General features: G+C 42.0%; 1 protein-coding gene across 1 annotated transcript in view; it reads right to left on the bottom strand.

Moving 5' to 3' along the window:
- Nucleotides 1–13,042, bottom strand: part of brinp2 (bone morphogenetic protein/retinoic acid inducible neural-specific 2) — a gene marked incomplete at both ends in the record, with an annotated part of 40,282 nt that overhangs the window by 15,210 nt on the left and 12,030 nt on the right. Inside the window, 2 exons of the mRNA XM_080836557.1 lie at nt 7,525–7,761; nt 11,153–11,258. Coding sequence (XP_080692683.1) covers nt 7,525–7,761; nt 11,153–11,258 — 343 coding nt within the window. The remainder of the gene's footprint in view (nt 1–7,524; nt 7,762–11,152; nt 11,259–13,042) is intronic.

The following is a 13,042-nucleotide window of genomic DNA, read 5'->3' as shown; positions in this document are numbered from 1 at the left end:
TACTCTCACAGCAGGGTGGGAGAGACCGCTACACGCATCCTTTGCCGAGGAGCAGTCTCGTAGCCCTGAGCTAAAGATGTGCTGAATGTTTGCGTGAGATTTGTTTTCTCCAACAGCTACCCTCCTCTGAAGCAATGCAGGGAGAGGCTGAGACCTAAAGATGTATACTGGGATTTCTGGGATTTCATTAAAAAATACTGTGATGAGATATTTCAAAATCTATGTTGGATATTTTACAGTGTTTGGAAGTTTTGGGTTTAGGATTTGTATGTGCCTAAATAGGGCAATGAGTTTTTTTTAGATTTGTTTACTCTGATTCAGGGTTTAGGTCTGTTATGGTCTTCTGATAGATCCATCTTTTATCAATGTTGGGCTACCTTTTCGCAAGTCATTTGTCTGTAATGGTATGGAAACTTTTAAAGGATCGAGTCCAGAGAGCGACTAACTACCTCTTCTGTCTCACTTTGCTGTGGCTAGCCGTGAATCTCTAATGTCACCATGACATCCCATTACCACTGGGCCAAATGAAAATGAACTAAACCATTATGGTGTATTTTGAAATAGCGCAATCGAAGGGATTTTTCTGTGCATTTGTAAGACTAAAGTGTACATTTTGGTTTGGCAAAATGTGTAATCTCATTGACAGTACTTAGTGAGAACATCAGAAGTGTCCACTTTGGTAGTAGTGGTACTCCACGTTCAAAGCTATTTCTGCCCTTTCTGTGTCTCCAGGCTCTGATGTAAAAGCACATTTGATCGGCTGTGGAATATGTGATACTAGTGGTGAGAAATCTTTTTCGGCTCTTAAACACCGCCATAGGCATCAGAGCCACCATACTGTGATGTACTTCTCAAATGATTCACAAACAAGAATGTTTGTTGTTGTCATGGTCACAGCAAATCTCATAAGCCTCCATGGGTAGTGGTCTTGTGGTTGTACCCATAATGTGTAGAAAAAAATGCTGTTGTCTGCTGTTTTTTTTTCTCTTTGTTCTTGTCAGTTTGAGCTGGTTTTTAAAATTGTATTGTATGATAATGGTGCACAAGATCAGTAAGTGAAAAAGGCATATTCAGGTTTCGACAATACCCTAATTAGTGAGAAAATCAAAGTATGAGAATCACCATTTCTGGTTCATGTAACTATTTCCTAGAGCTGCCACATTACCTGACATCCCAAAATTGTGACCCATTTGGAATTTTCAGAGAAATACATGGTTCATTTTTAAATTAAAACATTGATTTATGTAAATATTTAACATTACAGAAAATAAAATATTTTCTGTGTGCTTAAACATACTGCAAATAAAGCTCCTTTACAATACTCCTTAAGCCAGTATGAGTCCTGGCCATTTCTGATGGGCCTTTATTCAAAATAACCAGTTAATAAACTACTGGCCTTTCACATAACTTTGGGAAGAATGTCATCTATTTTAATTATTCACACTTTCAATCACACTGAGGTTTATGAAATGTAATCAGAGGATGAAGACACTGGATTATGAGATTCATTTGAGAGATAGTCAATCGTAAAAAAACTCAACACAGTTTTAGTCATTCTAGAGTTGACATTGTGACATTAAACAGTCTTCCTCTTCCTTTTCCATGCAGTGTAAATTCTCCTTTACTGTCATGGTACTAATCCAGTGATATCATTTTATTTACACAAAGGGTGCATTATTTATATGTTCAAAATGTGTCCACGTACGTGTATATGTGTGTGTCTGAGGGAGAGTGAAAGAGAGGAGAGTGTGTGCGTGTGTGTGTATCTGTATGTCATGAGTGGAATGTCTTTCTCCAGACAGACATGTGTACTTAATAGCACACAGTAGGTAATAGCTATGAGGAGTGTGACCTGAATTGAGACATCCCTCACCTGTCTCCGATTACCCCTTGTGGATTTGATGCGCCCCTATCTCGACAGGCAAGCCGAGCCCACCACGTACAAGATGAACTGCCATTGTCTCTCACATTTGTCAGCAGCGGGAGGGAACGCTGGCCTATTTATAGGCCCGTTTGACAGTCACTCAGATTTTTACGTCTAATACTGTTGGTGATAAGTATGAGGTTCCTTCGCCTTTTTTTCTAACACAGAAAAGTTTCCGTGCCGTGTCTACTCTGCTACTGTTGCTTTAACAAAAACAAAAAAAGGAATAGCTCTGTTAAGGTGATTTGAAATGAAAGTGCTGCAGGAGTGCTGTCTTTCTACAGACGGCTGTCCCTGTACGTGTAAGTGTAAGTGTTTTTTCTATTTGGACTTTCTATTTGGACTTTACTAAAAGTTTAATGTACCTGGGCATTCTGAAAACCTACTGTGTGTTTACACTCTACAGTCCATTTAAGATACAATTCTGGTTGTTTTATTCCATTACTTTTCCCACAGGTAGATGGATTGTAGTATGTTCTTTTACATGGAACCCATCTGATTAATGAACAATGGAGGACAAATAAGACACTTTTGGGTCACAGTCTCATTTTGTGTTAGCTTTCCAATACAGAATCAAATCATGGATTCTAACCGTAGCTGATTTGGTATTTGGTACTTTAAATGCAACTAATGATTCAGACTTTTTCTACCGGTTGTTTATCTGGGACCCACAGACTGGTTGCCTGTGTATGAGACAAGTATGAAGAGTCTCTCTCCATCTCTCCTGATCTCTCTCTCTCTTTCTCTCTCTCTCTCCCTCTCTCTCTCTCTCTCTCCCTCCTCTCTCTCTCTCTCTCTCTCTCTCTCTCTCTCTCTCGCTCTCTCTCTCTCTCTCTCTCTCTCTCTCCTCTCTCTCTCTCTCCCTCTCTCTATACCCATGGGTGCTCTGTGTGTCTGTAGACTGCTGCAGGGGCCTGAAGTGGACGTTGTGTCAGTGAGATGGGGAGCAGGTGTTTTCTTGTCCGACATCAGGGGCACCTTCTGCACTCTCTGCATGGATGCTTGCAGTGGAGGGATCTGAGGAGACCTATCTGTGCGCCTTGACAGAGTGAGTTGTGCTCAGCTCAGGATGCAATGCCAGCCTGCGGTTCCCCCCCCGGGGGACGGCGGTGGGCTTCAGGGGTCACTGCTCACAAGGACACAAGTTCAGGTCCTCGGCTGTGGGGGAGGGAATGAAGGTCGGCCGGGTGCGTGGCTGACAGGACTTCAAACACCCCTCCTACAGTGTTCTGCCTGTCACTATTGGGCTGTCCTACTCCATGGCGGTCACTGTGGGCCGCCCGTTTGACCCTGAATCCCTGGCGTGGCAGATTGGTGGTGCAGGATGTTGTCTGATAGTCTGTCCTTTTGGAGTAAAGTTAGTGCTCTTCATTGAAATGCATCACACAAACTTTGTGTGGTCTGTGTGTGTAAGAAAGAAAGGGAGTGTGGGTGTATATATATTATGCGAGTATAACTATTTTCGTTTGTGTGTGTGTGGCATGAGTGTGTGAGTATGTAGGAATGTATTTGTTGCCCATTTGTGTGTGTGTTGTGTTTGAGGGGGAGTGCGGGTGTGAGGCCTCTGATGGTGCGTTTGTGAGCTCGCATAGCCCTCAGCACTGACAGGAGCTGTCTGCACTGAATATGGAATCATAGGGATCGAAGAATCCCAGAGCGCTGCTTTTCCCCTAGGCTCAGCCTGTGCTCTTCATGATGCCTTCATAATAATAAAAAACCCTTTTCCTATTCGCCACATACTGGATTTTAAAACCCAGTAGTAAAAAAAAAAAAAGGCAAAAGGAAATTTCATCCCAGGCTGTTGGCCTAACATGAATAAAATATGCACTGCATGATCCACTGGTAATGAAAAAAAAATGTTGAAGCCAACATATCCTACAAATCATCTGTGGAGTCTTCCGGAAGCATTAATAGGACAGGATAGGTGTTCTCGTGAGACATGTAATGATATGCAGGGTTTTCTTTCAAAAGCGAATGAACAAGTTTGGTTTATGATACATCCATTAAACCTACACTAGCTATGTGTACATTGACTGTAAATGTGCACATCAGCATAATTACACATTAGTTGAGCACACATTGACAGGACATTAGAAACACATGCGGGGGGAAAGAATGAGAGGGTCAGAAGAAAATGAGGGGGGAAAATGAAATGTATGATGAATTAATTTATAAATATCAAAATATAACATATAATATTTACAAAATAATTATCAGTTTAATATGGCAATACTATGAATAACATGACCATGTGTTTGTACATACAATTTGTTTCTTTTGCTAACATGCTTAAGTGAAACTGTTTAACAGTGGTGACAGGCAGGTTTCCATATGCAGGGCAATCATTTACAGAACATTTACAAGAAAAAAAGGAAGCAGTTGCCAGTTATTGATCGAACCGTCCCATATTTTTCCCAATCTGTTTCTGCCAATCTGTTTCTGCCATACAAAATGCTTTATTAAGTAATAAAACCATAAATGGGCATGGAATCAGTGAATTTCTCCATTGGCAGGGATTTATGGGAACAAGTGCCAAGACTATTTGTTGGTTGTGCCTCGTATCAAAGAACTGCCTGTTTCTTGAAGGCATGTTCTTTTTAATTAACATAATGGAGTGTTTGAGACAATTAGGCTTTGCGTTTGTGAAAAGAGGGATGGGACACAATACATCTGACAGTATGGAAATGCTTGACTTTAAGAGCCTGAATTTACGGCCCTGTGTACAATCAATCACGTCAGTTTAAATGGAAGTGCTAACATAATTTGGTAGCATGAATCCAAGAGCCATCCTGTAATGTAAACTATTTGAATCCATAAAACTGGAACATGATTCCATTAAACTTGCTGGTACAACTCAGCTATTGGAATAATAAAGGAGGTTCACATGATCTTAGACTTTATAGTGGTCAGTAGGCAAGTAAATACTTCACCTAATTTATCTTATGCTTTGTGTGACATAAAGGACCACCCATTGCAAACCGGTTTCCCCTGAACTGAATGAAATGAATAAATAAATAACATTTCACGGACTGAGTTTGACTGATGAGTTGTTGCATGGCTACTGAAGGAACCAGATTTAGAGTTAATAAGTATATGCCATAGTCAATCATTCAATGTATATCATTCCTAGTAATGGTTAGTTTTATTTGGAGATGTGTGAAGTCCAAAACTTCTCATGTGTATTCTGGACCTGGCGTACATGAGGTGTGAGATAGCTCTCAACTTACTCCCTGGCCAGGGCATAGTGTTTTAGGTTCCTCAGCCTCATAGTCTCTCCTCCTCTGGTGTACATCGTTGCAAGATTAAACTTGAATTTATGGTTGATCATACCTCAGACTGAGTCTTCAATATATGGTATAAAATGAATTTCTATCACTACTGTGCTTTGGAGATCTGATGTTCCCTTGCTTGCAATTGCTGGGTCCTGATGCGTCCCGCCTCTTGCTTACGTTAAGTGTCCCATCCTGTTTTAGGATATTGGAAAACAGCCACCTGCTCAGCTGTAGCTTGTTGCTCTCTCTCTCTCTTTGTTTTTCATAAAATGATGAATACCTAATATTGTCTACTTGGCTTTTGTCCAGTTCGCTGCTGAACAGAACCTGTGGGGGAACAAAACAACGTTCCCTTAGCCTTGAATTCTGGAAGTCCTTTGTCTCCATGGCCACAGGGCATGTCACTTTTACTGCACTGAGATTTGGGATAACGTCTGGGACAGGGACGAAATCTCACAGTCCACAGCTGGGGTCACAAGATGTATGACCACCAAAGGCCACAGCTCCCCCTTTCACCAAGGTGTAATTTACCACACAAGATCATCAAGTACTGAATGGGTTTCACCACTGCGAGCAACATCCATAGCAAATACGACACATTCTGGCATTTTGCTTCCATACAACCTTTCAACTTCTTAGTAAATCCTGGATAGCCGAAAAAACAGCAAAGAATAAATAACACCAGGGATGTGTTACAGTCTGTAAGTGTTCGCCTACAGTGGACCTATAGGAAAGAATACAAATGGATGCTATGAGTAAAATGACAGCTTGGTCTAATTCTGAAATCTAAAATTAGGTCGGACCTCTGAAATGCATCTGTACTGTGCAGTTCCCAAGTGTGAATGAAATGAGGTAGCTAGAATTTCGATTTTGTTGGCTTCAGTAGATGATTAAACCTATTCTATTATTTGTAATACATTCCTATTCTTATTCGTATTTCCATTCCATTCCTGCATATGGTATGGCTCTTGTCTAATCTAATTACAGGACCAGAACCAACCGTGGTATAAATAATTATGATTGCACATACAATTTCTAATCTCCCTTCAGTTTGTGACCGAGTTAAGGTATGGATGTCTCCTCGGCACATTCACACCTTTGACAGAGCAGTAAGGGGATTGTGGTGTATTTTAGGTAAATAAAAACTGCTCTGCTCAGTGCTGTGCTGTGGTTGGAGGACTTCTGTGTAGAGCCCACTGCTTCACCTGCTCAGGAGAGATAGGCGCTGTGATGAGAGCAACGGCACAGTTAACAGGATTTGAGCTGCTTTCATTAATGCCCCATCACAGGCCAGTGGAGGCTTTTGAGACAGAGTGAGTGCTTATCTCACGGACTAAATCGCTCTTTGGATGGGGGAATCACCAGGGTGAGGGGAAAACATGATGTGCCAGCAATCTCGATCATTCCCCTCTCTCTCTCTCTTTCTCTTTCTCTCTCTCTCTTTATTTCCCTCTGTCAGTCTTTCTCACAAACACACATGCACACACACCCAAACACACACTCACACACACACACACACACACACACACACACACACACACACACACACACACACACACACACACACACACACACACACACACACACACACACACACACACACACATAAACAAATTGATCCTATCCAAATTTATTTCAGTAAAGTTCAACTGATCTCTCTATGACTAAAATAGTTCCTTTGGATCTTGCTGGGTCCTCTTACGGTCCAGTGGAGGTACTGTCCATCAAAAGCATACAACCAATCTTAAAACTCAGAATACATTTTAAAAATAGCACATTAAAAATAGCACATTGTCTGCACTTAAGGAGATTATCTTCATCATTTGTTCTACTTGTACTACTATTACTACCTGTGCCTCATCACCTGTGTATTCCTGGGAGAATGTGAAGGAAAACAACAAATAGGTAAATATAACAACAAATATAACTCCAAAGGCTCCCGAGGGAAATTTGTTCTTCTTATCCTCGCAAATTGCCCTGGCGTTGCTCTCCACAAAAGGCGGCACACATACCACCACACTATGATGAGTTGCCTATGCTACCTTAAAAAGTTCTTTCAGCCGCAGTAAGAAGACATCCAAGCGCCCATTCAAAAATAGGAGAATAATGCAATATATATTAAAATAATGCAATATCTAAGAAAGCAGGTAAACAGTGGTGAGAGAGCAGTGATATTGCTGAAAAGCAAGATGAAGAGCCGCACAGTTGCTCGGAGACCACTTCTTCTGGCCTACAAACACCTTTGATTCTTAACAAAGCAAAAGACAGAACAGAACAAAGACGACGCAGCACAGCAACAGAAGTTAAAAGTGAAAACGTGTGGCCTACCCGATCCCGTGAACTCGTTGTTGGAATTGGTCCAGGCCTCCTTGCTCTTTCGGAGGCTGTCCTCCATGGCTTTGATGTCGGCAAAGGGGCAGTTGCACTCAGGGAACTTGGGGGAGCAACGGCACCAGCAGTCGTTGTTGCGGCACAGGAGCTCGCCCTCCGAGTTGCACGCCACATAGCTGAGGGCCGCCTCCACGAAGCGGTTCCGCAGGAATTCGGGCAGCACATCTTGCAGTCCTGTGAACCGACACAGGGGTGAAGGGGGGTTGTAAGAGGCAAGGAAAGCTTGTCACTTGTTATGTAATAAAACCTGCGCAGGGGCACAGATAGGCCCGTCATTAACACATTTGTCCCATGCTCAAGGGTAGTGTTCATCACACTTCCCTTTAGGTTCTTTTCACTTTGTTCTTGTACCCTTTTTTGCAAAGGAGGTGGATGCGAAATGGGAAAGAGAGAAAGGTGCTACTGAAGTGCCAAATATGTGATTCAGGCCTATGTTTCCAGTGCTTAGACCTGTGCTAAACCATCCTATAAAAACATCAGCTAGAGCTATTCATGTATTTTAGGGGATAATATTTTTTTATACAGACATACACATACACATGTACACACACACACACACACACACACACACTATAAGGCATAACTTATAAGTGAGGCATTACATTAGTGCATTAGACTGTTGAAACACATTTCATGCACATTGACCTATGGAATAAAATGACGGCTGGTAAAAATAAGGCCAGTTTCATGGATTTGAGCGTCATTAGTATGATTCGAATATTTCCATTATGATACAGCCGCCTTAATTTACTCTGCACAAATAACATTGCTCTGCGCTCTGGAAAATTCCGCCTATGTACAAGATAAATATTTCACTTCCACATACACAAGATAGCAAAGAACCAGGGATCCCTCTACAACTCAATTATCCCCCTGAGTGCTTTAGCCATAAGTGTGGGAGGCAGACCAAATGGAAACCAAAATAGGTCACAGCAGAGAGATGACCATGTCCGCTCCGAGAGTTATATATGGGACAGTGGACTGCCGTACGAGTGGTGTAATTGGGTAATGGAATGTGTAACGACCAACAATCTCACAGGCGAGGTTGTTTGTCCATAAAATATTGACATGGAATGACACTGATCTGGCTGTAGTGAGTCAGAGCTGCAGCTGTGGCACGCGCTCACTCGCCTGGACATCTGGATGACACTGGAGGGGTTAATGCTTACACGGTGATCTGCTAAGAGGGCGGAAGTCAAATCAGCGATGCTTGTGCGTGGTATTGGTTTGAATGGAACTGCCACTGGGAATTTAAAAGTGATCCATTGAGGCTTTAGAATGGCCAAATATTCATAAATTATACCTTCCTCAATCCTTTCAATCTGTTTTTGCCATTTCATTTTTCCTTCCATTTTTGTATCAGATTTCATTTAGTGATATTGGACACCTTATAATTATTGTATCTCCAAAGCTGCTACCCTCAATTCAGGCGGATTTGACACAGCTCAAGAGGGAATAAATCTCCTGGCCTTATTCTCAGTAATGCAAGCCCTTTTATATTTCCTCTCTCCATGATATGAATATTTATGATGTGTTCCTTAGTATTTATACTTTGAATCATTGAAAACAAGAGACATAATTAGACCCAGTCTTGCCTCTGCAAGCCTTGGCTCCTGTCAGAGACGCTGCCAAAAGTGAGGGGAGTCGTACAAAAGAGACTGACTTGGATGGCTTTCATGCCGGAGACAGCTAAATAACAGTCCTTATAGCCTGGGCTCCTCCATCTCTGCCTCTGCAGGGACAGAAGGAGAACTACTTGTGCTTTTCTTCCAGCTTATTCTCGCCTTCAATGGTATCCAAGTACCGAGCGAATGGCACAGTTTTTAATTCTCCCTCTATGTGTGTGTGTGTCTGTGTGTGTGTGTGTGTGTGTGTGTGTGTGTGTTAATAGCTAGAATGTGCCCTCTGAGAGAGATGTGAGTGTTTTTGTCACAGAGCGCCCTCTGAAAATCGGTAAAATAAACAGACGCCGCGGAGGAGCCAAAGTAGAACACATGCTCCCTCTTTTTCTACCTCAGTTTCCGCACAAACACCCCCCCCCCCCCACACACACACACACACACACACACACACACACACACACACACACACAGAGGTATAAGGATGCACATAAAACTTCCACAAAACATCCAGTGAACTCATTAAAGTTGTCACAGTAGTCTCAGAATCTCAGGCGACGGGTCGCTTCCTTCAGGATGTTGCCAGTATTAAGTAGGCAGACGATTTAAATGTCAGACCTGAAGAGTCTGCTGGAAAGTGGCACCACAGAATCGTATAATTAGCAGGACCTTGGACAGAAGGACTGAAGCCTTGGGGCTAATTTTGCTTCCCCTTTCTTTGTGTGTGTTCGACACTGGCGTGTCAAGACATTGCTGTCATGGTTGTTTGAATTGAACATAATGGAGGGTGCTAAATGCAGAATGAGTGGATGTAGCATTATATTGCTGGAGAACCAAAAGTAGATTATCTGATGACTCACTCAGTCAAGATTGTCTAGAATATGGGTTTAATGAAGCTTAGGAGAGGGGTGTTAATGACATGTGGGCTGTACGCCGTGGCTTAATGTTTATTATTCTCAGGGTGCACAACAAATGTGTAAACATTGGCTGAAGTCTGTTAAAAGCAAACATGTCAACACTTCATTCTTAGCACCGCGGTTCATTTCATTTTTTTTTTTTATATTTCACAAAAACCTGGGACTTGAGGTTGTAGCTATTTTGAGCACTGTGAGAAAACATGTTTGCATGTAAGTGTCAAGAAAATGGACAAATTATTTTATTTTCCCATGATTTAAATTTTTCTTAATTGGTCACTGTGAAAAATGTATGAATGCGTACAGCCACTCAATATATTCCTACAGATAATTTTTCTCAAATAGGACTTTTGCTGTTTTCCTTTTTACTTGCTTTAGTATCAGATATGGATCTGGTGAGATGAAGAGACAATAGTATTAAAGCACATTTAACAGCACTGATCTGGATTATCTAAATCGTGCCAGGAAACCTGTGAACTGTGACTGATACTGGGGCAGGTGAGGAGAACAAAGCGTCTGTGAATAACACCAGTGAAGCTGTCCTCATCAGAATGAAGACGTTGTGTAACTGAGAGACGTTTCTTTTAAGTGCAAAGTGTTTGTCTTCGTCTCTCTCAGCCCTGCCTTGTCCTGGCGTGAGGCTCCTCAGTACATTCAGCCAAAAGAGCTTGAGGGAAAAAGAAGCTAACACAGGCTTTCAGTTCTTTCTGATATGTGGCATGTAGTCTATTCGCTTATGAAGCCATAATGTATCCCAGGTCCTGCTTTATGGATTCACTAAAGGTGCCCATGATTCATTAAAAGTGGATGAACAGGGTTATGTCTCACTCCTCATAAAGACCTCAGAAAAGGTAATAGAGAACCACATAGAGGTGTCTTGCTTTAAAAGGGTTTGCATGGGAAGAGGGAGAGATCTGCAGTGAATGAGCGAGTTCAGCAAGTGGTATGGAGACAAACAGCACTGGGGCAAAAAGTACATTCGAAAATGGGGGGGACATTAATAGGGTGGGGGGTTTAGGGGGCTGTGCTTGCCTTTCAGATGGATCTTATTTTCAGGGCTGTGAACTAAGACAGAGCTCACGGAATCCAGGCTGTCGTAGTTGCTGCATCCGAGGGGCCCCGTTCTGGTCTCGGTTACCTAGGAAACAAGAAGATATTTTAATGTCTTACTAGTGGCGAATTCATGCACCTGTTTGTTCCCCCTCACCAGTGGTAGATGCTGGTGGAGTGTGTGTTGATGTCAAAATGAAACGGGGAAAAAAAACTCCACAGCAATCAGCTTGAGCAAATATATAAATGTCAGTGCTCACACACACTCATCTCAAGACATCAGATCTATCGGGCCGAATCCATCATGCAGTAATCCATTGGAAAAATACAACAATATTGGGCAGGAATTGAACATTTCAGGCTTCAGGAGCTTAGCCACGCTATTCCACAGACGGTCTGTAAAACAAATGCAAATGCCACAGAGAAGACTCCTTCCCGCTCCTATATGACAGTCCAAAGTGACATTATGAAAGTAAATATCATTTTGTCTCAAAATATATTTTTTATAGAATAATAATGTCTTGATATTTGAATGTCATAGAACATATACAGCCACACTTGATATGTACAGTGGAATGGAAAATGCCATGTGTATTTTTAATTTGATATTACTATTAACAGAAAACCTAATTCATGTGGTAACAAATCCTGTAAGGCTGGATGTACGCATGCCACGCAAAATTGTAAAAGGGTGCACTTGTGTCCCAAAAAATCCATAGCCACTGAATCAAAAGGTTTAGGTTTTAAGAGGTTTAAGCATCGCTTATCCTATCGCTCCAAAAGCTCGTTTTACTGCCATTTCTATACCAAACCTTTTTCCGAGAAACTGAGACTGCATATTTGTTTTTTATTTGAATGTGTCAGCAAGGCCGGAGAGCCTGAAGGTATACACCCAGACCGTGCAGCTTCTTTCCCCCCTCTCATGGGTGATTAACTCGGCTGGCAGGGAATTGAGTTGCAGGTGGAATGCATATCAAGGAGGCTCATTTATCAGCCGCATGCCGCTTGACTCAACCAGATGCACTTCTGGGCTAAAGACTCACAAGCATCCCCCAACCCACATCCCCTTCATTCGCTTATTTTTCCACTGTTTTCGCCGGTGCGTGGAAAGACAGGGGAGGATGGCCACAGACGGCTCATTGCTCCTGACACCTGACGTCAATCAGGCCATCAGTCAGCGGCGCCGGTGGTAATCTCTTCCCTGTTCAGCTTTAGTGAAGGCTGCAAGACAGGCAGGGTGAAGGATTCCTTGGCCCCTCTTTGCTAACCGCTAACAGCTACTTGATGTCTGATCTCTGCTTTGATATAAGTGTCAATTCAGGTCACAGTATGACAGGAATCGCTGGAATAAAGAAGTACAAATGATGCAGACTAGTAACATCCGAGTATGTGCTCGACTGATTATTAGCCCCTGACAGGCATGCATACTAATATGTATGCTAATTTCTCCAATACCACTGTGCTATTTCATGTTGTAGGACTGGAGTACTGGCCATCTAATAAATATTGTTTGCCCTCGTCACGCTCAGGGTTACTGGTAATAACGTGTCATTATGACAAAGTAATATAATAACAAAGCATGTGTTTAACCAGGATCATTCAAGCCATTAGATAAGACACAGGTAAGGCTATGTCTTGAGTGACCGGAGATAAAAGCAGAGCAGGGGATAGGGTAGGTTTATACTCACCTAAGATCTATTTCAACACCCTTTTTTTTTCGAGGGAAAAGATAATGCAAATTAATATTTAATTTCTACGAGACTGTGCCATAAACTTTTTCCTTTTCTGATACCTATCATCAACACATTTATCAGCTGTACTGCAACCACCTTGTAATTGCTCACACTGTCAAAATTTTAGATAAAACTGACA

This window comes from Sprattus sprattus (assembly GCF_963457725.1).
Source record: "Sprattus sprattus genome assembly, chromosome: 4".
In the NCBI taxonomy this organism is placed as follows: Eukaryota; Metazoa; Chordata; class Actinopteri; order Clupeiformes; family Clupeidae; genus Sprattus; species Sprattus sprattus.
The sequence above is the reverse complement of the archived record's forward strand: the minus strand, read 5'-3'. Positions and strand labels throughout refer to the sequence as shown.